The following is a 27417-nucleotide window of genomic DNA, read 5'->3' as shown; positions in this document are numbered from 1 at the left end:
GCTCGGTTGCTAAGGCAACTCCCCCCTCCCCCGCCCCGAGGGAAACCCGGCTCCGTCCCCGGCTGTGATTGGCTGCTTCGGGTCGAGGGGGTCCCGGCGTGGCCGGCGTGAGGGGAAAGATGGCGGCGGTGGCGGTCGGGGGAGCCGGCGGGAGCCGCGTGTCCAGCGGGCGGGACCTCAACTGCGTCCCCGAAGTGGCCGATACCTTGGGGGCGGTGGCCAAGCAGGGGTGAGGAGCCCGGAGACCCCCTTCCGAGGGGGCGGGGGGGAAACGGCTCCGAAACTCCCGCGGGGGGGGGGGGGGGGGGGGGGAGCGGGAGAGACCATTCCTCCCCAGAGGGGGGGGGGCGCCGAAAACGAGGCTCCTGAGGGACGGGGTGGGAGAGACCATTCCTCCCCGGGGGGGGGGCGAAAACGAGGCTCCTGAGGGACGGAGTGGGAGAGACCATTCCTCCCCGGGGGGGGGCCGAAAACGAGGCTCCTGAGGCGGGGGGAGAGACCATTAAGGCGCGGGGGGGGGGGGCGTGGACGATAATAATAATAATGTTGGTATTTGTTAAGCGCTTACTTGGTGCAGAGCACTGTGCTAAGCGCTGGGGGAGGTACAGGGTCATCAGGTGATCCCCCGTGAGGCGCCCAGTCTTCAGCCCCGCTTTACGGCTGAGTTGGACAAGCTCAGTGCAGAGCAGGTGGTACAGCGCTTAGCACAGTGCTCTGCCCACCGGAAGCCCTCGATCAATGCGGCTCATACTGAAGAAGAATAAACTCTAGGCCGAGAAGGGCCCACTTCCCGCCCCGCGCAAAGGGGGATGGGAAGTGAGCCAAAGTCTGGGGGAGACCATTGTGCGGCAAGGGGTGGGGCTTCATTCAATCGTGTTTATTAATAATAATAATAATAATGTTGGTATTTGTTAAGCGCTTACTATGGGCCGAGCACTGTTCTAAGCGCTGGGGGAGATACAGGGTCATCAGATGGTCCCACGTGAGGCTCACAAGTCTCCATCCCCATTTGACAGATGAGGTCACTGAGGCACCGAGAAGTGACGTGACTTGCCCACAGTCACCCAGCTGACAAGTGGCAGAGCCGGAATTCGAACCCGTGACCTCTGACTCCCCAGCCCGGGCTCTTTCCACCGAGCCACGCTGCTTCTCAATTTATTGAGCGCGTACTATGTGCAGAGCGCTGTACTAAGCGCTTGGAATGGACACTTCTGTTGCCAAATTGCAGGCTTGGCCTGGAGAAAAATGTCCTAGGGCCGGGGGGAGGGGGGTACCCAGCAGAGGGAACCCCCCTCCCCCAAAAAATCTGATTGTATTTCATAATTATAGTCTGTTAAGCACTTACTATGTATCAAGCATTGTGGTAGATAGGGGGTAATCAGGTGGTCCAACACGGGGCTCACAGTCTTAGTCCCCATTTTCCAGATGAGGCAACCGAGGCTCAGAGAAGTGACTCGGCCAAGGTCAAACAAGTGGAGGAGCTGGGATTAGAACCCACATCCTCTGACTCCCAAACCCGAGCTCTTGCCACTAGACCATGCTGCTTCTCCTTTCCAAGATATTCCTCCCTTTCCATTCTCCCCCGTCCTCGTTCTCCCCAGCTTGGGGGGGCCATGGGGAAGTGGAAGGGGGGAGGGGGCAGCGCTTCCTACCCCAACCAGGGGAGGTGATGGACGGTGACACCCGAAGAGAACCATGTCTAGTAGGGGGCAGGATGGGTCCGAGTTGGATGGCCCGAACCTGGGGTCTCTGCTCCCCGTAACCCAGCTTTATCCGTGTCTCAGCTTCGACTTCCTCTGTATGCCTGTCTTCCACCCTCGCTTCAAGAGGGAGTTCACCCAGGAGCCCGCCAAGATCCGCTGCGGACCCCAGACCCGATCCGATCTGCTGCTCTCCGGACGGGGTAGGAATCATCTCGCCGGGCTCTCGGGCGTCTGGGAGAATTCTTTGCCCCTTCCCGCCAGCCCTCCTCCAGCCCCAGATTCTTCCCTTCTCTCCTCTGCTTAATACCATAACAATAAGGGTCTTAAGCGCGTATTATGTGCCAGGCACTGTACTAAGCGTTGGGGCGGATCCGAGCAGATCGGGTTGGACACAGTCCCTGTCCCACATGGGGCTCATAGTCTCAATCCCCATTTTACAGATGAGGAAACTGAGGCCCAGAGAAGTGAAGTGAGTTGCCCAAGGTCACACAGGAGATATGTGGCGGGGCCGGGATTCGAACCCATGACCTTCCGACTCCGGGGCCCGTGCTCTATCCACTACACATAGCGGCATGTACACCTTCCGGTGGCCCTGGCTCCCTCAACGTCCAAGCCCCCGGTCCCGTGGTACCTTCAGGCTGGGCTTCTCGGTTAATCCCACCCGTGTCCGGGGCAATGCCGGGAGAGGGCCTCCTCGGCCCTCCCGCTCCGCCTGCCGCTCCCCACCAACCCCGGGGAATCTGAGCCGCGGGAGGAACGAGTCTCAGGGGGCTTGTCCGGCCTGTGTCTCCTCTGGGATGGGGAATCGCAGATTGGAACACGTTGATCGTGGGGAAGCTCTCGCCCTGGATCCGCCCCGACTCCAAGGTGGAGAAGATCCGCAGGAACTCGGAGGCGGTAAGGGGGCTTGCTTCTCCGCCCCGCGTCCCGCCTTCCCTTCGGCCCCCCCCCCCCCCCCCCCCGGGTTGGGGAGAGGGCTGGGGGCCGCTGGGGGTGGGGAAGCTCAGATCTCCCAAATGGCTGCTCACCCGTTCTTCTGGGTCTCTGTTCCAGGCCATGCTCCAGGAGCTGAATTTCGGGGCGTATCTGGGGCTCCCCGCTATCCTGCTACCTCTCAACCAGGAGGACAACACTAACCTGGCCAGGGTCCTGACCAATCACATCCACACTGGCCACCACTCTTCCATGGTAGGCCACTGGGACTCTCCTCTTTCTCCCGGGCCCAGGGGGCATCACCCCCGGGCCGGCCGGGTGGTCCCGAACCCGAGGCTGCCCCAGCCTCTCGCGGCTGCCGAGGCGCGTGGAGCTGAGCCGCTGCCTTAGTTCTCTTTGGAGCGGAACCCGTGGGCCGCATCACCGAGTACGTTCAGTAAGCTCCTTCTGTGGCCTTGGGACTCTACTTGGCTGTGATAAAAACAAGTAATGGCATTATTGGCAGTAGGGGTATTTTCGTCATTATTGTCATCATCGATGGTATTTACTGAGCGTCTGCTGTAATAAGAGCTTGGGACAATACAATCCAGCAGAGGCGGTAGACGCGTTCCTTGCCCGTATTTATTGAGCACCCGTGGCTCCACCATTCTGTGCCAAGCACTTGGGAAAGCGTAGCAGAAGCCCAAGATGCAGTCCCTGCCCGTAAATGGTATCCCGGCTGCATTTATTGAGCACCTCCTTGGTGTGGTGTGCTATACTAAAGGTCTGGGGGATAACGAAGAAGGAAATGACATGTTACATCCCCTCTGGGGCAGCCCCGACCCCTTGCCCGTAATCGGAGGCAGAGCGGCCTGACCGACAGTAGGAGAGACGTGTTTGTGTGCCCTCTGACCCCTACGCGTGGGCCACCGACCTCGGAGGGAGCGTCGGTCGTGAAAGGGGCAGCCGGCCCTGCCCCGGGGGTCCGGTTCCGACCAGCCGGGGGGCGGGCGGGAGGGAGGGGGTTTAGGCGGGATCCTGGGACCTTCCCCCTGCAGTTCTGGATGCGGGTGCCCCTGATGGCGGCCGAAGACCTGCGGGACGACATCATCGAGAACGAGCCGGCGACGCGGACGGACGAGTGCGCCGGGGAAGAGAAGACCTGGATGTGGTACGGCGGCCGGGCTGCAGAGGGGCAGGAAGCGGGGGCGGGCCCGCGGCGGGGGACGGGCACCGGCGGGATTGACGGCCGCGCCCTGTGCTTGGCTCCGGACAGGTGGCACAGTTTCCGGACCCTGTGTGACTACAGCAAGCGGATTGCAGTGGGTGAGCGTGGGGTCCCCATGGAGGGGGTCTCTAACCTCTCCCTCTCTGTCTCCTCTCGGTGTGGGTTTTTGAGTTTTTTAAATGGTATTTGTTAAGCGCTTACTGTGTACCAGGCAGTGTACTAAATACCGGGGTTGATGCACGATAATCAGGTCGGACACGGTCCACGTCCCACGTGGGGCTCCCAGGGTTAATCCCCATTCTACAGATGAGGAAACTGAGATAGAGAGACGGGAAGTGACTTGCAGACGAGTGGCAGGCCCGGGATTAGAACCCAGGTCCTCTGACCCCCAGGCTCGTGCTCTTTCCTCTAGGCCACGCTGCCGCTTCTCTCGTTCATTCATTCAGTAGTATTTATTGAGCGCTTCCTGTGGGCAAAGCACCATACCGAGCGCTTGGGAGAGTACAGTATAACAACAGACACATTCCTGTCCACAACAAGCTCCCCTCCTGCCACCTTCCCTGCTTTCCCCTCTCCAGGAGCTGGTGTTGGCATTCTGGCAATCCTTGGGGTGACTCGGGGTGGGGACAGGATGGAGGTGGGGGACCCCAAAAGCAGAGCTTTCCGGCTTTTCCTCGAACCAACCCCTCCCCAGATTGAACCGAGAAAGCGTCGGCTCCGGGATCCGGCCCCGCCCCGGGCTCGGCTTCGGGGAGCAGCAGAATTCCCGCAGGGGAGCCCCTGAGCCCTTCCCCCCGCCGTCCCGACGGACCGGTCTTAGGGTTAACGGGGGCCTTCCTCTCCTCGGCCGTAGCTATTGAGGTCGGCCCTGACCTTCCGTCCAGTCACGTCATCGACCGCTGGCTCGGGGAGCCTATCAAAGCGGCCATTCTGCCCACCAGCATCTTCCTGACCAACAAGAAGGGATTCCCGGTCCTCTCCAAGATGCACCAGAAGCTCATCTTCCGTCTCCTCAAGGTGGGTGGAGGGACGGGGAGAGTTGGGGGATTGTCTTCCCCTTTCCCTGATCTCGTGACGTTCTTCCCCCGGAAGCGAGGGCAGAGGAGCTGGGGGGGGGCGGGGAGAGGGGGTCTGCCGACTTTGGGTCCGTCCCCGAGACGCCCTCCGTGCCTGAAGCGGTAGAGCGGGGTTCGCCAGACCCGGGTGGGGCCCCGAGGCCGTCTGCGATGTCGGTCGTGTTTATTGAGCGCTAACTGTGTGCAGAGCGCTTGAGAGAGCCCGATATAACAAGTCACGGTGCGTGCCCACAGTGAGCTTACTGCCTAGACGGGGAGACTCACAGTGAGCTTACCGCCTAGAGGGAGAGACGAACGTTAATGTAAATAAATTACAGATGTGGATGTACCGAGACGAGCCCAAAGGTCCGGCGTGGGAGACGGGAGGGCTCTGAAGGCGGGGGGCCAGTGTGGCCTGACTCCTCCATTCCCCGGCAGCTGGAGGTGCAGTTCATCATCACGGGCGCTAACCACCATTCCGAGAAGGAGTTCTGCTCCTACCTGCAGTACCTGGAGTACCTGAGCCAGAACCGCCCGCCCCCCAATGCCTACGAGCTGTTCGCCAAGGGCTACGAGGACTATCTGCAGTCCCCGCTGCAGGTGAGGAGCCCGGCGGCAGGGGACCGTAGCCTGGCCTGGGGGCTCGGGGGAAGCCCAGGACACCCGCTTCCCGGGAAATGTTCTGATTCGGCTTCCCGTCCGCCCCTCGCTCCCGTAGCCGCTGATGGACAACCTAGAGTCTCAGACGTACGAGGTGTTCGAGAAAGACCCCATCAAGTATTCCCAGTACCAGCAGGTGGGCAAGGGGGCCGGGGAGGCCGGGGAGGGAGTGGGGCCGGGGTCCCCTCTGAACGGGCCCGCTCTCGCCCGCCACAGGCTATCTACAAGTGCCTGCTGGACCGGGTGCCCGAGGAGGAGAAGGACACCAACGTGCAGTGAGTGCCGCCGTCCCCCGCCCCTCCCGGTCTCCTTCGCCTCCGGCCAGCCCGCCGCCGCCGCTGACCCCCTCCCCCTTCTCCCCACCTGCTCGCCGTAGGGTGTTGATGGTGCTGGGCGCCGGCCGGGGCCCCCTGGTAAACGCCTCCCTCCGAGCCGCCAAGCAGGCCGACCGGCGGGTCAAGCTGTACGCCGTGGAGAAGAACCCCAACGCCGTGGTGACGTGAGTGCCCCCGCCCGCCCTTCCCCGGCCGGGAACGCCCCGCCCACCCGCCCGCCCCCTCCACCGCCCCCTGTGCCCCGTGCAGGCTGGAGAACTGGCAGTTCGAGGAGTGGGGCAGCCAGGTGACGGTGGTGTCGTCCGACATGAGGGAGTGGGCGGCCCCCGAGAAGGCGGACATCATCGTCAGCGAGCTCCTGGGCTCCTTCGCCGACAACGAGCTGTCTCCTGAGTGCCTGGATGGGGCCCAGCACTTCCTGAAAGGTGCCCGCCAAGGGACAGAGGGAGGGAACCAACCCAGGGGCGGGTGCCGCCGTCCCCGCCGTTGAGGGCCTGGAGGACCTGGGGCCCTCAGCACTCCCCCGTCCCCTCAGCCCCCTCCCCCCGGACTCAGTGGCCCTTCTTGCCGCAGATGATGGGGTGAGCATCCCCGGGGAGTACACCTCCTTCTTGGCTCCCATCTCTTCCTCCAAGCTTTACAACGAGGTCCGGGCCTGTCGGGAGAAGGACCGAGACCCCGAGGTGAGGAGCGCGCCCCTCCGTTCCCCCGCCCCCCTGTGCTCCCCGCTTCAGGGACCGGGCAGCTCCTTGTCTTCCCACGGGGAGGGGGCTGAGGGGGTGACGGGGACAGCGGTCTGGGGACAGCATCCCTCCCCCTCCACCCTGGGGAAGCGGGCCCCCTCCCCGCTCTCCAGCCCCGGCTCTCCCGCCGCCCCCAGGCCCAGTTTGAGATGCCCTACGTGGTCCGGCTCCACAACTTCCACCAGCTGGCCGAGCCGAAGCCCTGCTTCACGTTCAGTCACCCGAACCGAGGTGGGTCTCCGGGGGGGGGCTTCCTCTCCCGGCTCGCCGTGTCCTATCCGCCCGCCGGAGCCCCCGGCCGAGCGTCCTGAATCCCCTGCCCCTCTGCCCGACAGACCCCGTGATCGACAACAACCGCTACCAGACCCTGGAGTATCCCGTGGAGGTGAACACGGTCCTGCACGGCTTCGCCGGCTACTTCGAGACCGTGCTGTACCGGGACATCACCCTGAGTGAGCGCCCGGGGCCGGGGGAGAGAGAGAGGTTGCGGGGTGGCCCGGGGCCGGCTGGGGCTCCGAGGGCTGGGCATCCGGGGGGAGCCTCGGTCCCGGGGTGGGTCCGGGAGCCTCAATTTCCTCTTTCCTCAGGCATCCGCCCCGAGACACACTCACCAGGCATGTTCTCCTGGTTTCCCATCCTCTTCCCCATCAAGGTGAGTCCCCGGCGGGGGTCTGCAGACCCGGGGGTGGTGAGCCAAACTCCTTCCTCCACCGGGAGACCGACCCCTTCCCCTTCCCGGTCCTGAGCTGGGTGCCACCTGGGCGCTGCCCCCCGCCCCCGCGCCTTCTCTCAAGCGGGTGGCTACCCCTCCCTCCCACCGACCCCAGCCGGCTTCTGTCCCGGCAGCAACCCATCACGGTGCAAGAGGGCCAGACCATCTGCGTGCGCTTCTGGCGATGCAGCAACGCCAAGAAGGTGTGGTACGAGTGGGCCGTGACCGCGCCCATCTGCTCCGCCATCCACAACCCCACGGGGCGTTCCTACACCATCGGCCTCTAGCCCGACCCGGAGACTGGGACCTCGCCTTTCCCCACGGCCCCTCGCTTAGGGATGAGAGATGGGGAGAGTCCAGGCCGCCCCGAGCGGACCGTACGGGCCAACTTTCCTTCCGCGGCCAAGACTGCTCCCCGCTGGGCCCGGCCCCGGGGCAGGGGGAGCCGGGGCCCGGAGCCGAGCCAACCTGGACTGAGCGAACTCAGCTCGCCCCGCTCCGGCCTTCCTCTCGTGGTACCGCTCCGGGCCCCGGGAAAGACCAATAAAGCGAAGCTCCCTTCCACCCCCGTCTTGTCCTTGTCTGATTCCCACCTCCGATCGGCACAGGCCTCGGGCACCGCTGGCCAAGGACGAGATCCCAGGAGAGCCGTGCTGAACCTCACCTTCTCCCCTGCCCTCGGGGTCCGCCTCTGAGTTGCGTCCCCCTTCGGGGGTCGCAATAAAGCGAGTGTGGATTTCGCTTTGGGATGTCACGGGTCCTCGCAGCCTCAGAAGCCACCGGGTTCTGTGGCCCTTGGAGAGTAAGGACTGAGCACTGACTCCAGGCAGAGGAGCACTGTACTGAACAGTCAGATCGCACCGAGCGCGGCATGTGCCTGCAAATTTTGTGGCATTTTACTCTCCCTGGCGCTCGGTGCGGGCCCTGCACTCTAAGCGCTCGGTCGATACCATCGGTTGATTGATTAGTAGATAGGACCCCTGTTCGCCAGGACAGGACGGACTCAGAATAAATTATAGGCAGGGGAAAATAAAGATAGGTTTGTAAATAATAATTGTGGCGTTTAAGGGTTCATTAGGTGCCAGGCGCTGTGCTAAATGCTGGGGTACGAGATATAAGATCAAGGCGTCGGGCACAGTCCGCGGCCCACATTTAAACCCCATTTTACGGATGAGGAAAGCGAGGCACGTAGAAATGACTCGCCCAAGGTCAGGCGGAGCCCGGATTAGAAGCCAGGTCCTCCGACTCCCCGGCCGGCGCTCTTTCCATCGGTTTCTCTTAAATGCAACTGGGAGGCGGGGGGGTGAGTCCCCAGGCGTCCTTTCTCCCCTGCATTTCAGGGCAAGTGTCAATCTCGGCGGGGGCTGTGGCACATCAACTAATCAGTCAGTGATATTTATTGAGCCCTGTACTAAGCACTTGGGAGAGTAAAATACAGCAGAATTAGCAAATGCGTTCCTAATGAGCTTACAGTCGAAAGGGGAAGGCAATGTGGGGTTGAGGGTGGGGTGAATTTCCCAAACCACCTCTAACCTAAGGGGGTGAGGACCCCCTGACTTCAGCCTCCCTTCTGTAGCCCAAACATCTGCTCCACTCCGACTGGGGGGGGGGTCTTCCATGATACTAATGATGCTATTTATTAAGCACTTATTCTGTGCCAGGCATTGCGCTAAGTCTTTCCTCTCCGAAGGTCCGAACGCTGAAACTGGAGGCCGGGAAGTGGTTCTGCCACAGGTTCCCTGTGCCTCTTGAGGTCAAGCTGTGCCCTGGCGTTTCCAGGGCCCCGGGACCTCGGGCAATTGTGTGACCTCGGGCAATTGTATATTCCAAGCACTTAGTACAGTGTTCTGCACACAGTAAGCGCTCCATACGATTGAATGAAAGTCACTTCTCTGTGCCTCATTTACCTCATCTGTGAAGTGGGGATTAAGATAGTAAGCCCCACGTAGAAGCGCTTACTACAGTGCTCTGCACATAGTAAGCGCCCAATAAATACTATTGAATGAATGAACAGTGACCCTGTCCAACTTGCTTATGTTCTATCTACCCTGGTGCCTAACGCAGAGCCGGGCACATAGTAAGAGCTTAACGGATACAAGGGAACCAGCGTGGTTTAGCGGAAAGAGCCTGGGCTTGGGAGTCAGAGGTGGTGGGTTCTAATCCCGCCTCTGCCACTTGTCAGTTGTGACTTTGGGCAAGTCCCTTAACTCTCTGTGCCTCAGTTCCCTCATCTGTAAAATGGGGGTGAAGACTGTGAACCCCACGTGGGACAACCTGATCACCTTGTATTTACCCCAGAGCTTAGAACAGAATAATAACAATTATTATTATTAAAATGGGGATTAAGACTGTGAACTCCACATGGGACAACCTGATTACCTTCCAGCGCTTAGAACAGTGCTTAGCACATAGTAAGTGCTTAACAAATACCAACATTATTATTACTGTACCTACCCCAGTGTTTAGAACAGTGCTTGGTGCATAGTTAGCGTTTAACAAATATCATTACTATTATTATCAAAATGGGGATGAAGACTGTGAGCTCCAAGTGGGACAACCTGATTACTGTGTAGCTACCCCAGTGTTTAGAACAGTGCTTGGCACGCAGTAACCGCTTAGCAAACACCATTTTTATTATCAAAATGGGGATGAAGACTGTGAGCCCCAGGTGGGACAATCTGGTTCTCTGGATCTACTCCAGCGTTTAGAACAGTGCTTGGCACATAGTAAGCGCTTAACAAATGCTATTATTATCAAAATGGGGATGAAGACTGTGGGCCCCAGGTGGGACAACCTGATTACTCTGCATCTCCCCCAGCGCTTGGAACAGGGCTTGGCACGTAGTAAATGCTTAACAAACACCATTATTATTATCAACATAGGGATGAAGACTGTGAGCCCCAGGTGGGACAATCTGGCTACTTACTCTGTATCTCCCCCAGCGTTTAGGACAGTGCTTGGCACATAGTAAGCACTTAACAAATGCTATTATTATCAAAATGGGGATGAAGACTGTGGGTCCCAGGTGGGACAACCTGATTATTCTGCATCTCCCCCAGCGCTTAGAACAGTGCTTGGCACGTAGTAAGCGCTTAACAAATACTATTGCTATGATCAAAATGGGGATGAAGACTGTGAGCCCCAGGTGGGCCTATCCGGCTACTCTGTACCTCCCCCAGCGCTTAGAACAGTGTTTGGCCCGTAGGCAGCGCTGAACAGACACCATCCTTCCTATTATTATCATTATTATTATTAATAATTATTAACTAGCAGGGAGAGGGTCCGGTCTCCCCTCCATGAAGGTTGTTACAGGGCAGGCTGGTCAGAGAGCAGGGTGACCCTCTTCTCGGCCAATCAGAAAAGAGCCTCCCATCGGCCCCACCCCCCGGCCCCCCGATCGACCAATCGGGGAGCCAGGATCGGGTCACGTGGACGCCCGGCTCCGGCCGCGTCCTCGCGCCTCCGAGGCCTCGCTCACGTGGGCCTCCGGCCAATGGGAGGGCGAGGGGAGGCCACAAAGGCTCGCGGCGAGGCGCCGCCCTCCCCCCCCATTCGCGAGGGCCGCGGCCAACCGCGAGGGCCCTTCCCCGTTGCTAGGCGACGGCGGAGCCGGGCCCCGCCCCCGGCCCCCGGCGCCGGCCAATGAGAGGCGAGAGCGGCGGCAGTTGCCGCGAGACGCCCGGGCTCGGCCCCGCCCCCGCCGCCGTCCGGCGCAGGCGCAGAAGAGGGGAAGGTTCTGGAAGACAGCGGAGCTGCCGCCATCTTGCGGGAAGAGGAGCTGCTCCGGCCGCGGCGCCGTTTCCTCCGCCGAGACCCCGAGAGAGCGCGGGGCTCCGCGCCCTCCCTCCACCCCCCGGAACGGAGAGACCCGGGACCCCCGCGCGGGGACCCGGAGCCGGTAAGACGGCCCGAAAAATCGGCGAGTCTTGGCCTCGCCCCTCCCCCCTCCCCCCACCGTCCGCCACCACGTCACCGGCTGGTGACGTCGGCGCGCGGCGCCTCCCCCTGACGTCACAGGCGGCCCGAGGCGGCCCGCTCCAGGTGCGGTGCCCCCTCCCCCCCGCCGCGGAGGCCTCTGGGAGGACGCCGCTTCGGTCAAGGACCAGCCCGACCCGCCGCCGCCCCCCCGGCCGAGCGGGGGAAGCAGACGATGGCCACCTCCGATGCCCTCGCCGCAGACACGTGCACGCACTAAACACTCCCGCCCGCCGCCCCCCCTTAGGCCCCGTCCTCCTCGTGTCGCTCAGTGGCGCTGCTCTTCAGTGCGGAGGTGCCCGGGACGGTGACCGGACCCGCGACGTGTGGCGCCACCGTCCCCCCCCCCCCTCGGCCTCTGCCCCCTCGATGGCCGCCCGGGGCTTCGACCGGCCTTGTGGGCACTCTCCCAGCGGGCGGGGCACGGTCGGCACCAGATCGCCCCCTCCATCCTGCCCCCAGGGGTGGAGGAAAGGCACCAACTACCCCCCTTCCAGGGGGTGGACGAAAGGGGGGAGGGGCATTTTGGAGGGGGCTGTCCCCACCCAGCTTGGGCACGACAGGGGCATTCACCCGCGTCGCACACACAAAAAAAGGAAAATTTTGTGTGGCACGGATGGGGTTGCGGCCAGTGACCCAGTCCCGTTAAGGGGGAGGTTGTTTTTCAGACGAATTGGTGTGCTGCTTCCCAACCCCCTCCCCCCCCCCCCGCGCCGTCCCTAGACAAGGAGGAGCTTTTGGACACAGAGAGTCATACCTCTTGCCACTAAAGAAAGGAGGTCTTATTCCCCAAACTTGGGAAAACTCGGTAACCGGATTTGCCAACTCCAAAGGGGAAGGCGGAAAAAAACAGCGGGTTTCGTCAGGGGCCCGCCGCTTCCTGGGTTTTTCCACTCGACGGCCCCGGGTCCCTCCCCGTCGATGGGGTGCGGAGCGCTGTGCGGAGCGTTTGGGGGAGCGGCGGACCGGAGAACGATGGGGTAGACCCGCGCCCCGCCCTTAAGGGGCTCTGGCCACGGGCAGAAGTCACGCATCCCCCGGGGCTCCGTGCTTTGCTGATCCAGACGCTACCTGTGAGGGATATGTGCTTTTCATACTCAGTTTTTCTCTTCCGTTTTTCTTATTTGGCAGACTTGGTGTGGACTTCTAGGGGGAAGACGAGTGCTAGACATGGAGTCCGTGGGGGAGGCCTGGGGCCTCACTCTTGCTCACCAAGTCTGGAAAGGCTTCCCGGCAGGAGCTTGTAAAAGGGCGTTGGGCCTGTTGTGTTCACACAGTGTTTTCTTTTCATTACCTTATTGTCTCTGTTGAGTCGATAATGGCTCCAAAACCCCGGTGCTAAAGGCCTGCTAACTGGTAAGGTTCAGGCCGGAGGGAGGAGTTTGGGACGTATCCGCACCGTTTCCCAGTCTAAGATTCCAGTTGGGGATCCGAAACTTTTCCCGGGAAAGATCCCGTCGGTTGGGGCTGCCCCGTATTCCGGCTCCGGCCGGGCCCCCGGGGTGGGTGCTGGGTGCGGTGGCTTCGGGGAAGGAGCCGAACCGTCCGTGGGGGTCCCGGCCTCTCGGCGCCCCCGAGTCCCGCCTGCGGGGAGGAGCGGACGACGGCCCCGGGTTGGCTTCGGCGCCCGGCGGTCCGACTCGGGGTCCGGAGAGCGGCGGCTCCCGAGGTCCGTCTCCGGGTGGGTTTCGGCGTGTGGCGACCCGCCGCTGCCGGTCGGCCCCTCACCGCCCCTCCGCCTCTCCGCAGACGGCGACGCGATGGCGTCCGACGACTTCGACATCGTGATCGAGGCCATGCTGGAGGCCCCGTACAAGAAAGAGGAGGTGAAGGAAGGCCCTTCCTCGGCCCGGGGTTCGGCGCCCGTGACTGGGGAGAGGGGCGGTCCCCGGGGACGCACGGCTGGTTCCGCTTCCGGGAGGGGGGCCAGCGGGCCAATTCTTTATGCTCCCGGGCAGGGCCACGGGGCCACGGAGGGTGGGCGGGGTCTCCCGTTGTGGGGGGGCGGAGGGCAGGGTGGGAGGTTTTTTTTGCCTCACGGCCTCTCCCCGCGGGCCACCCCGCCCAGCAGCAGAGGAAGGAGGTGAAGAAGGACAGCCCCAGCACCACTACCAGCACCAGCACCAGCGGGGGCGGCGCCAGCGGGAGCAGTGGCAGCAACACCAGCGGGGAGACGAGCAAGTGAGCGACCCGGCCGGAGGGCGGGAGGACGCGGCCGAGCCCTCGGAGGGCAGGGTTCGAAGCCGGGGCCCGGGGCGGGCGGGAGGTTCACCTCCGGTCTTCCTGCAGGAAGAAGAGGAGCCGCAGCCACAGCAGAAGCAAGGACCGGAAGCGCAGGTGAGCGGGGGCGCCTCGCGGGGCGGGCGGGCCGGGCCGGGGGAGGGCGGGTTGGGGAGGCGAGCCCCGACCCCTGGCCTTCTCGCACCTGCAGCCGCAGCCGGGACCGGGACCGACACCGGCGGAGGAGCAGCCGCAGCCGCAGCCGGGACCGCCAGCGGCGCCACCGCAGCCGCAGCCGGGACCGCCGGTGCAGCAGCAAGTCGCGCAGCCGGGACCGCCGGCGCGAGGAGCGTGTGCGCTACAGAAGCCCCCCTCCCGCCACCGGGTACGGGCCGGGGCCCCCCGGTCTGCTGGGCATCCTGGGACCTGTCCGGGCAGCGGGAGAGGGAGGGAGAAAGGCCCTCTGGATGTGGCACAATTGAACTGATAATAATGTGGCATTTGTTAAGCACTTATGTGCCAAGCACTGTTCTAAGCATTTGCGAGCGATTCAGGGTCATCCTGTTGTCCCACATGGGGTTCACGGTCTTAATCGCCATTTTACAGACGAGGTAACTGAGGCACAGAGAAGTGACTTGCCCAGAATCATACAGCTGGCAAGTGGCGGAGGCGGGATTAGAACACATGTCCTCTGACTCACAAGCCCCGGCTCTTTTCACTGAGCCTCGCTGCTTCTCTGCTCGGGAAAGAGTAGCAGTAATGATGTTAGGCGTTAACTGTGTGCAAGGCACGGAGGAAGAGTAGACGGGTGGGGGTTAGCCACGGACCTCGTCCCTCGGGGCTCACGGTCCGTAGAGCATCCTGGGAGTCGGCCGGGGGCTCGGAGTAGCCGCCGAACGTCTGGAAGCTGCTGGAGTTTGAGCGGGGAGTGTGCGGCTCGGTAGTCGTGAGGAGGGGGCTGATGTGATGTTGCCAGCCTGGGGGGTGGGGGTGAGCCTCCATCATAACTCGTCTTGGGCCCCTCCTCACCTCCGTTGCTTCCCCTCCAGGCGCCGGTACGGACACAGCAAGAGCCCCCACTACCGAGAGAAGAGCCCGGTCAGGTGAGTGCTTCCAGGAGTTGGTGAAGCCCCACCCCTCCGTCCGTCCCCCCGTCCGTCCATCCATCCCACGCGGTCTCAGCCTCACGGCCGGCCTGTCCCCTCAACAGGGAGCCCATCGATAACCTGAGCCCCGAGGAGCGCGACGCTCGCACCGTCTTCTGCATGCAGCTGGCCGCCCGCATCCGGCCCCGAGACCTGGAGGACTTCTTCTCTGCCGTCGGGAAGGTACGCCCCCGCCCCGGCCCCCGGAAACCCTGGGTGGTGGGGGAGGAGAGGGGGGGCCGGGGCCACGGGCGCGTCCCCAGCTGGCCGCGGCTCATCCCCGCGTGACCCTCGCAGGTGCGTGACGTGCGGATCATCTCGGACCGGAACTCCCGCCGCTCCAAGGGCATCGCCTACGTGGAGTTCTGCGAGATCCAGTCCGTGCCCCTGGCCATCGGGCTGACGGGACAGCGCCTGCTGGGCGTTCCCATCATCGTCCAGGCTTCCCAGGTGGGCCGCGGGAGAGAGTGAGCGGGTGTGGGGTGGTGATGGGGTGGAGGGGACCAGCCCTCCTTCATGCCCGCTGCCGCTCTCCCACCCTCAGGCTGAGAAGAACCGCCTGGCGGCCATGGCAAACAACCTGCAGAAGGGTAGCGGCGGCCCCATGCGTCTCTACGTGGGCTCCCTGCACTTCAACATCACGGAGGACATGCTGCGGGGCATCTTCGAGCCGTTCGGCAAGGTCAGCGCCGAGCGGCTCTCGGAGGGCGGACGGCCTCGGGCCTGCACCGCCCGCGGGTCCCCGGGGGCCGGCCGTCAGATTGGTGCCAGCGAATCCCGAGCGGAGGCCGGGGGGTGTGGGGCCGGGCTGGAGAGCGGGGGGATTTCAGCAGTGGCAGTGGGGGCAGCTTCGGGGATGAGGTGGTCAAAATGGGGAGATGGTCATTGGTCACCTTAGGGGAGGGTGCAGCGGGGAAACTCTGGTCTTTCTCATCCCGTGTCTTTCCCCAGATCGATAATATTGTCCTCATGAAGGATCCGGACACCGGCCGCTCTAAAGGCTTTGGCTTCCTGACGGTGAGTTGCCCACTGTAGCCGCCCCCCCCCCCAACACTCCATCAGAACTGGGTTGGCTTGGAAAGGTGGGAGCCCTGGTAGTAATTCATCTCGGGCCCTTCCACACCCCCTACCCTACCTCCTTCCTCCGCCTCATCCTGGAGCGAGGGGTATCCGAGCCCCTGCCCCCCTCAGCTATGGCTCACCTCGGTGGAATCGGCTGGAAGGGACTGTGAAACCGGTTCTCCCACGGGGCTGGGCCCCGCCCCGGGAATCAAACCTGACCGAGGGCGGTGACTCAGGGGCCACAGCTCTTCCCGTGGGGCTCTTCCATCCGCCGGTCCTCCTGGCCAAGCGGGGAGCCCAGCCTGCCTTTGCCCGGAACGGTCGGGGAGCTGGGAAACGGAGGGCATCCCGTTCCCCGATACGCCAGACCGGGGGTGGAGGCGCGGGGGAGGAAGCGTGCCTTCAGTAGACACCTGCCCCCGAGGTCGGGGGTCAGGGCCGAGGGGCCGGGCGGACCGGTCGCGGGCCAGAGGCGTTGACGGCGGTCCGTGCTCCCGACAGTTCTCCGACTCGGAGTGTGCCCGACGGGCCCTGGAGCAGCTGAACGGCTTCGAGCTGGCCGGGCGGCCCATGCGGGTGGGTCACGTGACCGAGCGGCTGGACGGCGGCACCGACATCACCTTCCCCGACGGGGGCGAGGAGCTGGACCTGGGGACGGCCGGCGGCCGCCTGCAGCTCATGGCCAAGCTGGCCGAGGGTGAGTCCGGCGGCCGGTCCCCGGGGGACGGGGCGGCGGGGGGACCCCGGCACCGAGCGCTCCGCTCTCCCCCCGCAGGTTCCGGCATCCAGCTCCCCACCTCCGCTGCGGCCCAGGCCGCCGCCCTGCAGCTGAATGGAGCCGTGCCCCTGGGGGCCCTGAACCCTGCCGCCCTGACCGGTCAGTGCCTGCCCGGGGCGGGGTGTGAGGGTTCGGCGGGCCGACGGGAGGAGGGAGGAAGTGGGAGAGACGCCCCGTCGGTGGGGCTGACCCTCCCGGACCCCCCCGTTTCCCCAGCGCTCAGTCCGGCTCTGAACCTGGCGTCCCAGGCCATCGCCTCGCAGTGCTTCCAGCTCTCCAGCCTCTTCACCCCCCAGACCATGTGAGTCCCAGGTCCCCGGCGGACCCGCCCGCCCGGTGTTGGTTCGACCGTGTCGGTCGAGCGCTCGCTGTATGCAGAGCACTGTGCTGAGCGCTTGTCGCCATTTCCCCGCTGTCCCCGGCCCCCACCGGGCCCTCTCTGACCCGTCTGTGTCTCTTCTCCGCACAGGTAACACGATGGCTCAGCGCTGCCTCCCCGGTGCCTCTAGGCCCTGCCCGCCCCGCCCCCCTTCTCTCCGTGCCCGCCCCCCGCCCCCTCCCCCTCCCCCCTCCCTCCCCACCGTTGCGGACCACGCCAGCCCACGGGCACGGACATTGCCTCCGGGGGGCGGGGGGAGCGGGGCCTGCGCTGGACACTTTGAAGAACAGCCACCCCGCGATCCGGGGGACGGACTCTGTGCCGAGCCAAGCCCCCAGTCTCGGGCGGGGAAGCAGAGTTTGTACATACGTTGAATACAAGTGTCTCTGTGTAACGTCTCCCTGGGTGCCCTTCACTGCCCGCTCCCCCCACTTCCGTCTGACCATCGGGGCGGTCCGAGGCCCGCCCTCCCCCCCCTCCCCGATCTCTCCTCCCCCCATCCTGCCGGGGGGGAAACCTAGGGGCGCCCGGGATGCGGGTGGGGAGGGAGGCCGCCGGAGGGCGAAGCCGGATCCGGGCCAGGACGTGTGAAACCTCGGCACGGGACCGGAAGGGGCAGGCGGCCGTACGCCATCTGTCCACTGAGCCAGTCTTGATGCTTTGGGGTCCCAGGAGTGGAGTGGACGGTGGCGGCGGGGGGCCCCAGACCCCCTCTGCCCAGGCCCCCTGGGTGTGGGACTCGAGCCCCTGCCGTTTCTCCCCGGGCCCCGTTCGTCCCTCCGGGCCGGGGGCGGGGAGCCCAAACCATCTTGGCCCCCCTGGAGGCCGCCGCCGCCCCCGTTCCCACCCAACCCCCCGCGGTTCACTGGATTTTCTACCCCTGTGTCTGTGTATATAAATATATATAAACTTTGTACAAAGGGCAGCCTCGGGGCGGCCACCGCTGCCCAAGCGTCTGCTATCTCTCCCTGTCGGTCCGTCTGTCTGTCTCTCAATTTTAACTTCTCACAAGGAAAACCACGGACAGTTCCAGGGATAAAACGTTTGTACCGCAGTCGTTTCTTTCTTTCCTCCTTTGGGGTTTTTTGGGGTTTTTGGTTTTTTTTTGGTTTTTGCGAGGAGGGAGGGGCGGGAGGGTTGGTTTTTTTGTTTGGGGGGGTTTGTTTTTTGGGGTTTTTTTTTTTTTTTTTTTTTTTGGCTTTCTCTAAAGAAATAAAATGGACAAAAGGTTCTTCGCTGGGCTGGACTCCCCTTCTGTACCCACGTCGCAGTTCCTGGATTGGGCGTCACGCCCTGGTGGTCCACACCCCTCTCCCCCCACTCCCAACCCCCACTCGGGCGGGGGCCCCTTGCTGACAGTCGCCCGCCTCTCCTCTCTCTCCGGCAGGGAGCAGTTTCAGCCACAGGCTCCTGTGTTAGGACCACCGGTGCCACCACCCTGGGCAGAGGCTGCCAGGTAGGTTCAGGCGGGGCCTGTTGGTTTTCCTCCCGGCAGCGGGACCCCAGGGTGCCTCCGATTCCTCCTCCACCTTCCAACGTCCAGACCTGAGCTCTCTTGCGTCTCGGCTGAAGAGGTCACGGGGTCCTCCGGGGGAGCCCCGCAGCCTCGGGGCCGGCCACTGGTGCTCCTGCTGCCGCTTCGTCTCTCCTCGAGGGCTTTGAGAAGCCCCCGGAGCCTGGATCCACAACCCCCGTGTCAGAGGAACCTATGAATAGAGGCTCCCTCTCCGTCCCTCAAACCAGGCAGTGGGGGCTGGCCCGGCGTGCGGGGTCCCACGGGGTGCGGCAGGCCCAGCCCGGTCCGCGGGGTTGGGCAGGGGCCGAGCCGAAGCTGGGAGGGGCACCTCTGTTCTTTCTTGGCTCATCGCTATGGCAACCAAATGTTAAACAGTCCCCCGTGTCAGTCTAAAAATATGAATAATTGCCATCGTGTTTTAATTCCTTTGTCAGGACTTGGGCTCTGGGGCTCGGGGTTTGAGTCTCCAGCACGACTTGCCTCCTCCCCGTCTCCCCCCATCTCCCCACTCCCCCCCCCACAGGGTTTCTGGCTGCAAGAGAAGGGGCGGGGTCCTGGGGACCGCGAACCTCCTCGGGCCCGATGGTTCCTGCTCTCGGATGGCTGCCCGGGGCCCAGAGGGAGGGGCCCGCTCTATTTTTAGTTGAGTGTGCCGGTCCCGGCCTCGCTGTCTCCCCATCCCCAACGTCCCCATCGATCCGGCCGCTAATGCGTCGCCGGGAGCCGTGTTGGGAGCCGGCGCTTTTCTAAAGTGGGGTCGGGCTGCGGGGCTGCCCTCCCTGTGGGATTGCCTTCTGGACCCTTCATCTGCACCTCGGGTCTACCACCGGCTCCGCCTCGGGCCCTACCCACCTACCGGTGCCCTCCACCCTCGGCCGTGCCCTTTGCCCGGAGAGTCCGGAGTCACGGGTGCGATGTCCCCCGCCCTCCTTCCCCGTGGAAGGTGACGGCGTCTGGTGTACGACAGCCGGCGTCGCCTAGTGACTCAGCGCCTCCGCGGTGCCTCGTTACTCATCCCTCCGCGGGCCCCGGGGAGCCGGGGGGAGAGCGAGGGAGCCGAGGGGGGTTGTGGCGGTGGGTCTCCTGCCTCAATAGCTTCTCCGATGGTGCCAGCCGCGGCCTAGGTCGTCCTCACCCCCTCAGACGTGGAGCCGTTGGATGGGTTCCTGGCCTGTTTCCTACTCTGTGGCCTCAGTGCTGACCAGGCCCAGGTCCCCTCGAGGGGTGGACAACTAATGGGACAGGTGCCCAGGCGGCCTGAAAGGAGCAGTGAGGAAGAGTGAGCTTGCATGGGGGGGGGCAGAAATACAAGCCGGGGCTGTCTGGGAGAAAGTGAAGGGAAAGAGAAGTTTGGGAGGGCAGGGCCTGTATCCCCGACCCGTTTCCCTCACCTTTCCCTTTGAAAATGGGCACCGACCTAAGGGCCTCCGGCCACCCCCACCCTGCTCCCCTTGAACCCCAAAGGCACCTCCCTCACCCCTCCACGGGAGACGAGGAGGCACTGCTCTTTGGACGTTCCCATGGTTACTCACAATGCCCCTCTGTTGAAAGCACAGCTCGCTCTTCCAGAGAAACCATAGCAACCAGGTGAAGTCAACTCGCTGGGTTGGAGCAAGAAGAGGGAGTCGGGGCAGAGGAGCTGGTGGGGGCTGCCGCTCCCTCCGATCTGGAGGACTCGATCGCCCCGGGCCCAGGAAACTGCTTTTCTGACAGGATCGGGGTGGGGCGAGGGTCCCTGGGTCAGGTGCTGGTAGCAAAGGAGGGAATTGGGCCCAGGGCCAGAGTTGGCCTGTGCCCCTTGAGTAGTAGGATTTGGATGAGGCCTCTGAAGAGCCATTAGCAGGTGTGGGGATGTGCCATATCCCTAGGGGGAAAGATGATCTGGGCAACTCGAACCCACTGTGGTCAATAGCTGGAAAAGCTAAAGACTTCGATCAACCGGCCACTGCCGGGAAGGGGGAGGCCCATCCTGGTAGGGCCCCGGTCATCCCATCCCCACTTGGTTCAGCTGGGCAGCTCTGCCCTTGCCCTTCTCCTTCTCCCCCTTGGGCCCCGGGGGGGGCAGGAAGGGGAGACGGCCCCCACAGCCGAGACCTTTGTATACTTGTCTGCTCTTGTACCTTCGTGACTTCCGGGTCGTTCAGGACGCCCCGAGGACTTTGAGCCTAAATGTGACCTAACTTCGACTGAGAATGGAGGGAAGAGCAATCTGGCTGGGAGACTGAGGAAGGGACAGGATGGCCTGGGTGGCTTAGAGATCGAGAGGGCGGGGGCGAGTGGGGACGGGCAGGGGGAACAGGGAGCGCCGAGCGCCGTGTGAAGCGGCTGTGGGGAGGAGGTAGGCCGCAGAGCCTCCCCCCAGGCCCGGGGCTCAGCCATTTGGGGAGACCATGCCGCGGGTGGGTCTGACCCCAAAGGGGTTCCGACCCACTACTCGGAGGGGGGAGGGGGGCCGCTTCAGCTCTGCCGCTCGGAGCTGCTTCCCGTGGGCGTCTGGAGAGAACACACAGATGGGCCGGGCCGGTTCGGTTGAAGGGGGAGGGCAGCTTTGGGGGTGTTTCATTTCCTTCGCGAGGACCTGCAGCTGTGGGCATAATGTGACACGATGCTTTTTTCTGCCCTGGGCCTGGGGAAGGTCCTGAGCTGCACCAGGGTGACCCTGCAGACCTGGGAGGGGGGACCGCTTCCCCCTGCCGAGCCTCGTTCTCTTTGATGGGAAACCTCGGGCGGCCAGTAGCTGCCTCAGGACCTCCATACTGCTCCCCCTTCTGCTGGGGGCCTTCCCTTTTCCGTGGTGGGAGGGCTCTAGACTTCAGGAATCTGGCTGGACCGAAGGGAGAAAGGGGAAAAGACTGCCTTTCCTGGCTGCCCAGGACTTTTCTCAGGCTGAACTGGAGTCACATGATCAATTGGGTGGGTGGAGGGGGAGATGATCTCTGTGCACCTTGACCTTGAAGAGGTAAGATGGCACCTTCGTGACAGACCACAGTATGACGCAGACTTCTGCCTCTGCCTTGCTGGCCGGGTCCTGGTCTCCCCCGGCCTGTTAGGCTTCGCGCCGCCCCCCACCCATTTTTTTAACGCTATTTGTTAAGCGCTTCCTACGCATCATGTACTAAGCGCCGCAGTAGGTGCAAGTTAATAGGTCGGACACAGTCCCCGGTCCCACCCGGGCCGCTCAGCCTGAGTAGGAGGGACCAAAGCTATTTAACCCCCATTTTGCAGTGGAGGAAACAGGCCCAGAGAAGTCAAGTGACTTGCCCAAGGCCGCCACTCCGACTCCCAGGCCCCAGGCTCTCTCCCCTAGGCCACGATGCTTCTCCGGGGATCGGCCCCTCCGCCGAGGACGGCACCAGGTGCAGAGAGGGACGGGGCCTTTTGTGGCTGTAGAAAAACATTCCTTTATTGAAAAGGGCTGGATCCCAAACTGGGCATTTCCCTCGGAGGGGCTAAGGCTGGGGGCCACCAGGCTGTCTGTGGGCAGGGGCTATTTCCAGCCTTGACCTTTAAAAGCCTTAAAGGGGAGGCGGACAGGTGCCGGGACAGATCGGGAATTCCAAGTCCCTGGAGAAAGGGTTCCAGATCTCGGCCTTTAAGAACTTCTTAAAGGGGAGGCGGGGAGTGCAGCAGAGGGGTCCAGAAGGCAGCCCGTCAAGTCTCAGCAAAGAGGGTTTCCAGGTCCTTCCCTTGAAGAATCTCTTAAAGGGGAGGCAAAACACGTGTTGAGGACAAAGAAGGTAAATCCTGCAAAGGCGTCCACCAGGAGGGCCTCCGGGGTCCGTGGTTTTAGGGGCACGTCCTCACGGAGAGCTGGCCGAGCACAGTTAACGACCTGGCAGGCGCTCTCCTGCCCCACGAGACCGGGCGGGCGCTCCGGCCCTTCGGTCTCCAGGCCGGGGTCCGGCGATGCTTCCCGTGGCGGTCGCCCAGGCCGGGGGGGGTCTCGTCCCCGTCGGTCGACCCAGGAAACCCTGGGAGTCGGGGGCGCCCAGGCTGGGGAGGGAGGGAGAAGGGGAGCGGCGTGGCGCCGGCGGTCCGGGGGCGCTCAGAGCACGGAGAGGTCGTGGCAGGACTTGGACCGCTGCTTGAAGATCTTGGCGTTGCGGGGCACCAGGCTGGCCAGGAAGCGCTTGGCCTTCTTGGTGAGGCTCTCGCGGCGGGGCAGCAGGCTGGGTCCCTCGGGGCTGCCCGTGGCGGCCGGCCTCTCCGCCCGGCCCCGCCGCAGCCGGATCTGACGCACGGCGCCCTCGAAGAGCTCCCACGTGTTGTGGTGGAGTGCGGCCGACGTCTCGATGTGCTTGCAGCTCAGCGTGCCCGCCAGGCTGCGGCCCTCTGGGGAGACACGGGGCCTGCGCGTTCAGCCACAGGGGCTCGGCCATGGAATAATTACGGTACTTGTTAGGCGCTCACTAGGTGCCAAGCGCTGTTCTGAGAGCTGGGGTAGACGCGAGCTAATCGGGCTGTCCCACGTGGGCCATGTTACAGATGACGGAACCGAGGCCCAGCGAAGCGACTCGCCCAAGGTCACAGAGCAGCCAAGTGGCGGAGCGGGGGTTAGAACCCGTGACCTTCTGACTCCCAGGCCCGAGCTCTAACCACCCCGCCAGCCTGCACGTGTCTTGGGTGCCCCGAGGGGGAGCGGGAAACCCGATGTGGGGAGACCGGCCCGCGGGCCCTACCTTCGAGGGAGACCTCGCGCGAGCGGGCCAGGTCGCTCTTGTTGCCCACGAGGATGACGGGCAGGTCGTGGTGAGGCCGCCCAGCACGCAGCCGCAGCAGCATCTCGGGCACCTTGGAGAAGCTGCGCCGGTCGGTGACGGAGAAGACGATGAGAAAGGCGTCTCCCTCCTGCACGCACTGCTCCCGCAGCCAGCCCCCCGACTCCCCCTGCACAGGGCACACGGGCCGTCACCCGAACGGGCCTCGGCGGCTGGCAGCGGGGGATGGCTGGGGGGGATGCAGGAGGGACTGGATGCAGGAGGGACTGGGGCAGGGAGGGACGGAGCCCTAACTCAGCACCGCTGGCTGAGTTCTGAGGCTGAACGACAAGATAATCGTGGTGCTTGTGAAGCGCTTATTATGTGCCAGGCACTGTAGTAAGCGCTGCGGGAGGTACAAGCTCATCAGGTGGGACACAGTCCCTGTTCCACAGGCTCACTGTCTCAATCTCCATTTTACAGATGAGGTAACTTGAGGCACAGAAAAGTGAAACGACGACTTGCCCAAGTTCTCACAGCAGGCAAGTGGGGGAGCCGAAATGAGAACCGACGACCATCTGACTCCCAGGTCGGTGCTCTGTCTGCTCTCCCGTTCTGCTCCTCTGCAATTCCCTGCCAGCGCATCGCAGTGTGAAAGCAAATGACCCTCAAGCAACTTAAAGTCAAAATTCAAAGAAAACTCTGGGTCCAGGTCTTCGTACCCCTTCTGGCCTACGAGTCCTCTCACTTTGCCCCTCCCTGAGTGCCAGGCCCCTTGGGCTGCAGTTTGGGCTCTCCAGGAGGAGCAACGTGGCCTAGGGGAAAGAGCTCACGCTTCATAGTTAAGACCTGGGTTCTGATCCCGGCTCTGCCACTTGCCTGCTGGGTGACCTTGGGCAAGTCACTTCACTTCTCCGGGCCTCCGTTTCCTTATCCGCAAAATGGGCATCCGCTACCTGTTCTCACTTAAGACTGTGAGCCCCATGGGGGAGAAGGCACTGGGTCCCACCTCATTATCTTGTATCAACCCCAGTGCTTAGCACCATTATGATGACGTTCCAGGTCAGGCAAGCTCCTGGGGAAGGGTGGGAAGGAACAGTCCACATCCTCTAGCCCCCGCCCCAACCTACCTCCCCTTACCCTGCCCTGCCAGGCCCCACCACTGTGCCCACCTGCTCCCAGATGTCGTAGACCATCAGCGTCACCTCCTCCATATCCACCACGACTCGTCGCTCGTAGGTATCCTCTAGCGGGGGGTGGGGGTCAGAAAGGGAGGGGGACTGGTACCCGTTGTCTCCAGCTCCAGGAGCAGAGTGTCAAAGGGGTCCCTGGTAGCCCTCTCCCCTCTATCCCCCCCCCCCATCCAGGGGAGTTGGACCTCCCTCCTCCCTCCCCACCCCGACAGGGCCAACGCACCCAGCCTGGGCTCGGTACCTGGGTTCTCAGGGTCGTGCGCATGGTCCCCCTGGATTCCCCCAAAGGTGCCCGCCAGGGTGCTCTTGCCCACGCCGCTCTCGCCCAGCAACATCACCTTGAAGACATTGCTCCCCGGGGCCGAGGTGCCCTCCGCCGAGCCCAGGGAGTCCGAGGAGCCGCAGGGCGAGGCCTGAGGGGGCCAGTCCAGTTCGTCCACGGCCTGGGCCCTCCGCAGCTGGTGCTTGTAGGGCACGGGCATGCTCCCCCGCCGGCGTGTCCCCCCAGGGGCCGGGGGCAGCCCGCCCTGCCCCCGCTCCAGCCCCGCCAGCAGCTTCTCCCGCTCGATCGGCGCGCTGGCATCTGCTGCTGGGGGAGGGGGGCAGAGAGGCCGCTGTGAGGAGGGTCCCTAAGTCCCTAAGGCCCTGAAGGAGCTGAGATCAGCAGCCCAGCTTGTGCCCGGGGGAGGCCTGCAGGGACTTGAAGGAGCTTAATCTGGGTCCACCGGCTGGTGTGAGCCGCCCAGCCTCTGTTTCCTCAAGGAGACCCCTTTGCCACCCGCCCCCGGAGCTCTCGCCTTCCAGCACCCCCACCCCCTCCTGCGCCCGCTCGCACCCAGCCCCTCGCCCGCACCGGGACAGGCATCACACGCTCGACAGGCAGCAGAGACAGAACCCCTCATCACTCCCACGTCCCCAGCCCGCCCCCGCTCAAACCTGGCACACACTGGCACACATGCAGCTCCTCGCCACCACACACACACACAAAGCCATCCCCACACAGAACCCGCGGTCACACACGTGCTCATGTCACCCACCTCCCCTTCTTAGGGTCTCGGCGGCGACGAGGCCTCTCCCAACCCCAGCCCCCACGACCAGAGGGCGACTCTGCCGAGGAACCGCCCCCGAAGCCCCCTCGCTCCCCGCGCTCGACCCACCAGCCCCTCCCCAGAGGGCAGACCGGGCCTCTCGAGTTCCGGGGTCGACTGTGGGGTCGGGGATGGGGAGGCCGGGGTGTTCAGGAGAGGCCACGTAATGCGGGGCGGAAAGTGCCGAGAGGTGGACCTCGCCGTTTCTTCGAGTTTCCCCAGTGTGAGTCGGGGGAGGGAACGAGTGTGAGAACCTGCCCGTGTCCCTGGTTGTCCCTGTGTGTGGGAGAGAGTGTTGTCTGGGCGTGGAGGTGGTTTGTGTGTGTCTGTGTTGAGGGAGCACGAGCGATATAGGTGAGCGGATGAGTGTACGTTGGTGAGACGGAGTCCGTTGTGCGTATCAGCGTCGCCGGTCCACGCTGTGGTTGGTGTGTGTCAGCGGGAGGGCAAATCCTGTCGAGGATCTGCGTGAGGGTATGTTCTGTGTTCAGGTGTCGCTCCGCGCCGCGTGCTTCGCTCTAGGGGGGCCGAGGAGGGTGTGGGCCCAGGTCGCTGTGGTGGGTATCGGTGTGTGGCCGGCGCGGGCCATCGTCGGGTGCGTGTCAGCGTGAGGGCTCTCGGTCCTTGTCGCCCCTGCCTGCCGTTGAAGATGTGTCTGAGGGCCCGTTCTCCGGTGTTCAGTTGTTGCACGGTGCCAGTCCCAGTCTGTGTCGCTCTGGGGGGCCCGAGGAGGGTGAGGGCCGGGGTCGCTGGACTCGGAAGATCGGATTTGCCAAAGGAAGGGAGCTGGCGGTGGCCCAGGGTGGCCGGCCGGCTGGCAGCCGGGGGAAGCAGCCGGGACAAAGGATCCCAGACGGTCCCCGGCCGCAACCTCGACTGGTCTCCCCCCACCCTCTCCTCGCCCCCATCCCCTCGGGTGGGTAGGATGCCCCGAGCCCCTTTCCGAAAGCAAAACATGGGGGCTTTAAGGGGGGGGGGGCTACCCCCCCTGAAAAAAACCCCCCTCCCAAGACCCCAGACTTGTGCTCTCCCTCACCTGGCTTCTGCATCTGTGGGGAAGGAGCCCGGCCATCCGAGGGGCACAGAGCGGCCGTGTCCGTGTCCGCGTCCATGCCGGGGTCTCTGTGTGTCTCCAGGGCTCCTCCGTGTGCAGCTCTCCCTCAGCCGCGCTGTCAGCTTTTCCCTTTAAATACCCCCTCCCCTCCCCCCCGCCCCCCCGGGCACCTGGGGGTAGACTCCGCCCCCCCCCCCGTGAGGTCACACATGCTAATAAGCGCTGATGTCATCGGGATTCCCTCTCCTCCCCTCATCCCACCCCCCACCCCTTCTCTTTGTCCTTCTTCCCTCCTGGGAGTCCCCAGCTGGCATCCCCCTCTCCCTCCTCTCCACACACACCCATCCACCCATGCACACGTACATGGGTACACACAATCACAGGCTGTGCACATCGTGCCGAATTCCCCAAGAGACCCGATGCGAGGGAAGCGGAGCCAGTGGCGACTCGGTGGTTTAGAGAGAACTAAGGGACGTGGCCCAGTGGATAGACATTATTAGAGACCTAATGATGGTGTTTGGTAAGCGCTTACTCTGCCGGGCACCATTCTGAGCGCTGGGGTAGATACGAGGTCATCGGGGGGTCCCACAGGAGGGCTCTCGGTCTTGATCCCCCATTCTACAGATGAAGTAACTGAGGCACAGAGAAGTTAAGCGACTCGCCTGAGGCAACACAGCAGACTGGCATTCAAACCCACATCTTCTGACTCCAAGCCCGGGCTCTTGGCACTAGGCCATGCTGCTTCTCTAGTAATAATGGTATTTATTAGGCGCTTACTATTGCCAGGCACTGAACTAAGCCCTGGGGTGGATACGGGCAAATCAGGTTGGACACATTCCTGCCCCATATGGGGCTTTCAGTACCACACCCCATTCTACAGATGCGGGAACTGAGTCCCAGAGAAGTGAGGTGACTTGCCCAAGTTCACACAGCAGATAAGTGGTTCTAACCCCTGTTCCCAA

The 27417-nt window shown here is 63.5% G+C and overlaps 3 protein-coding genes across 13 annotated transcripts; 2 read left to right on the top strand and 1 right to left on the bottom strand.

Moving 5' to 3' along the window:
- Positions 1-98: 98 nt before the first annotated feature.
- On the top strand, positions 99-7912 carry PRMT5 (protein arginine methyltransferase 5). The gene is made up of 17 exons (XM_029078327.2): positions 99-229; positions 1785-1903; positions 2515-2600; positions 2757-2891; positions 3674-3786; positions 3892-3941; positions 4697-4860; positions 5337-5498; positions 5617-5694; positions 5775-5833; positions 5935-6057; positions 6143-6318; positions 6467-6576; positions 6774-6867; positions 6972-7088; positions 7224-7288; positions 7483-7912. Exons 1-17 carry the CDS (start codon positions 120-122, stop codon positions 7633-7635), a joined length of 1914 nt encoding a protein of 637 aa, XP_028934160.1. The 5' UTR covers positions 99-119; the 3' UTR covers positions 7636-7912.
- A 3244-nt stretch (positions 7913-11156) lies between these two features.
- On the top strand, positions 11157-23647 carry RBM23 (RNA binding motif protein 23). 11 transcript variants are annotated; one of them, XM_029077759.2, is made up of 15 exons: positions 11157-11246; positions 12455-12679; positions 13073-13149; positions 13392-13504; positions 13613-13660; positions 13755-13928; positions 14593-14646; positions 14754-14871; positions 14986-15138; positions 15233-15370; positions 15640-15705; positions 16252-16447; positions 16526-16627; positions 16745-16829; positions 18295-18845. In XM_029077759.2, the coding sequence occupies exons 3-15, from the start codon at positions 13084-13086 to the stop codon at positions 18365-18367; spliced, it is 1386 nt and encodes a 461-aa protein (XP_028933592.1). In that variant the 5' UTR covers positions 11157-11246; positions 12455-12679; positions 13073-13083; the 3' UTR covers positions 18368-18845. The 11 variants fall into 11 exon arrangements, with proteins under 11 accessions (XP_028933592.1, XP_028933590.1, XP_028933594.1 ...); XM_029077757.2 differs by lacking the exon at positions 12455-12679 and adding an exon at positions 23604-23647 and having other exon boundaries at positions 11163-11246; positions 18295-18363; XM_039913880.1 differs by lacking the exon at positions 11157-11246 and adding an exon at positions 11557-11618.
- REM2 (RRAD and GEM like GTPase 2) lies at positions 22381-26558 on the bottom strand. The gene is made up of 5 exons (XM_029077766.2): positions 26438-26558; positions 24555-24902; positions 24293-24366; positions 23103-23310; positions 22381-22755 (listed from the first exon to the last, which is right to left on the bottom strand). Exons 1-5 carry the CDS (start codon positions 26511-26513, stop codon positions 22469-22471), a joined length of 993 nt encoding a protein of 330 aa, XP_028933599.1. The 5' UTR covers positions 26514-26558; the 3' UTR covers positions 22381-22468.
- Positions 26559-27417: the final 859 nt, after the last annotated feature.

Source organism: Ornithorhynchus anatinus, chromosome 13 (genome assembly GCF_004115215.2).
Source record: "Ornithorhynchus anatinus isolate Pmale09 chromosome 13, mOrnAna1.pri.v4, whole genome shotgun sequence".
In the NCBI taxonomy this organism is placed as follows: Eukaryota; Metazoa; Chordata; class Mammalia; order Monotremata; family Ornithorhynchidae; genus Ornithorhynchus; species Ornithorhynchus anatinus.
Note: the sequence above shows the minus strand (reverse complement) of the source record. Positions and strands in the feature narration are given on the sequence as shown.

Coding starts and splice junctions, on each gene's coding strand:
- PRMT5 (XM_029078327.2), top strand. CDS start 120: ATGGCGGCGGTGGCGGTCGGGGGAGCCGGCGGGAGCCGCGTGTCCAGC. Junction 2,892..3,673: donor CTGGCCACCACTCTTCCATG/GTAGGCCACTGG, acceptor TTCCCCCTGCAG/TTCTGGATGCGGGTGCCCCT. Junction 3,787..3,891: donor GAAGAGAAGACCTGGATGTG/GTACGGCGGCCG, acceptor GGCTCCGGACAG/GTGGCACAGTTTCCGGACCC.
- RBM23 (XM_029077757.2), top strand. CDS start 13,084: ATGGCGTCCGACGACTTCGACATCGTGATCGAGGCCATGCTGGAGGCC. Junction 13,150..13,391: donor CCCCGTACAAGAAAGAGGAG/GTGAAGGAAGGC, acceptor CACCCCGCCCAG/CAGCAGAGGAAGGAGGTGAA. Junction 14,647..14,753: donor CGAGAGAAGAGCCCGGTCAG/GTGAGTGCTTCC, acceptor TCCCCTCAACAG/GGAGCCCATCGATAACCTGA.
- REM2 (XM_029077766.2), bottom strand. CDS start 26,513: ATGGACGCGGACACGGACACGGCCGCTCTGTGCCCCTCGGATGGCCGG. Junction 24,903..26,437: donor CCCACAGATGCAGAAGCCAG/GTGAGGGAGAGC, acceptor CCCCTCCCCCAG/CAGCAGATGCCAGCGCGCCG. Junction 23,311..24,292: donor TCTACGACATCTGGGAGCAG/GTGGGCACAGTG, acceptor TGCCCTGTGCAG/GGGGAGTCGGGGGGCTGGCT.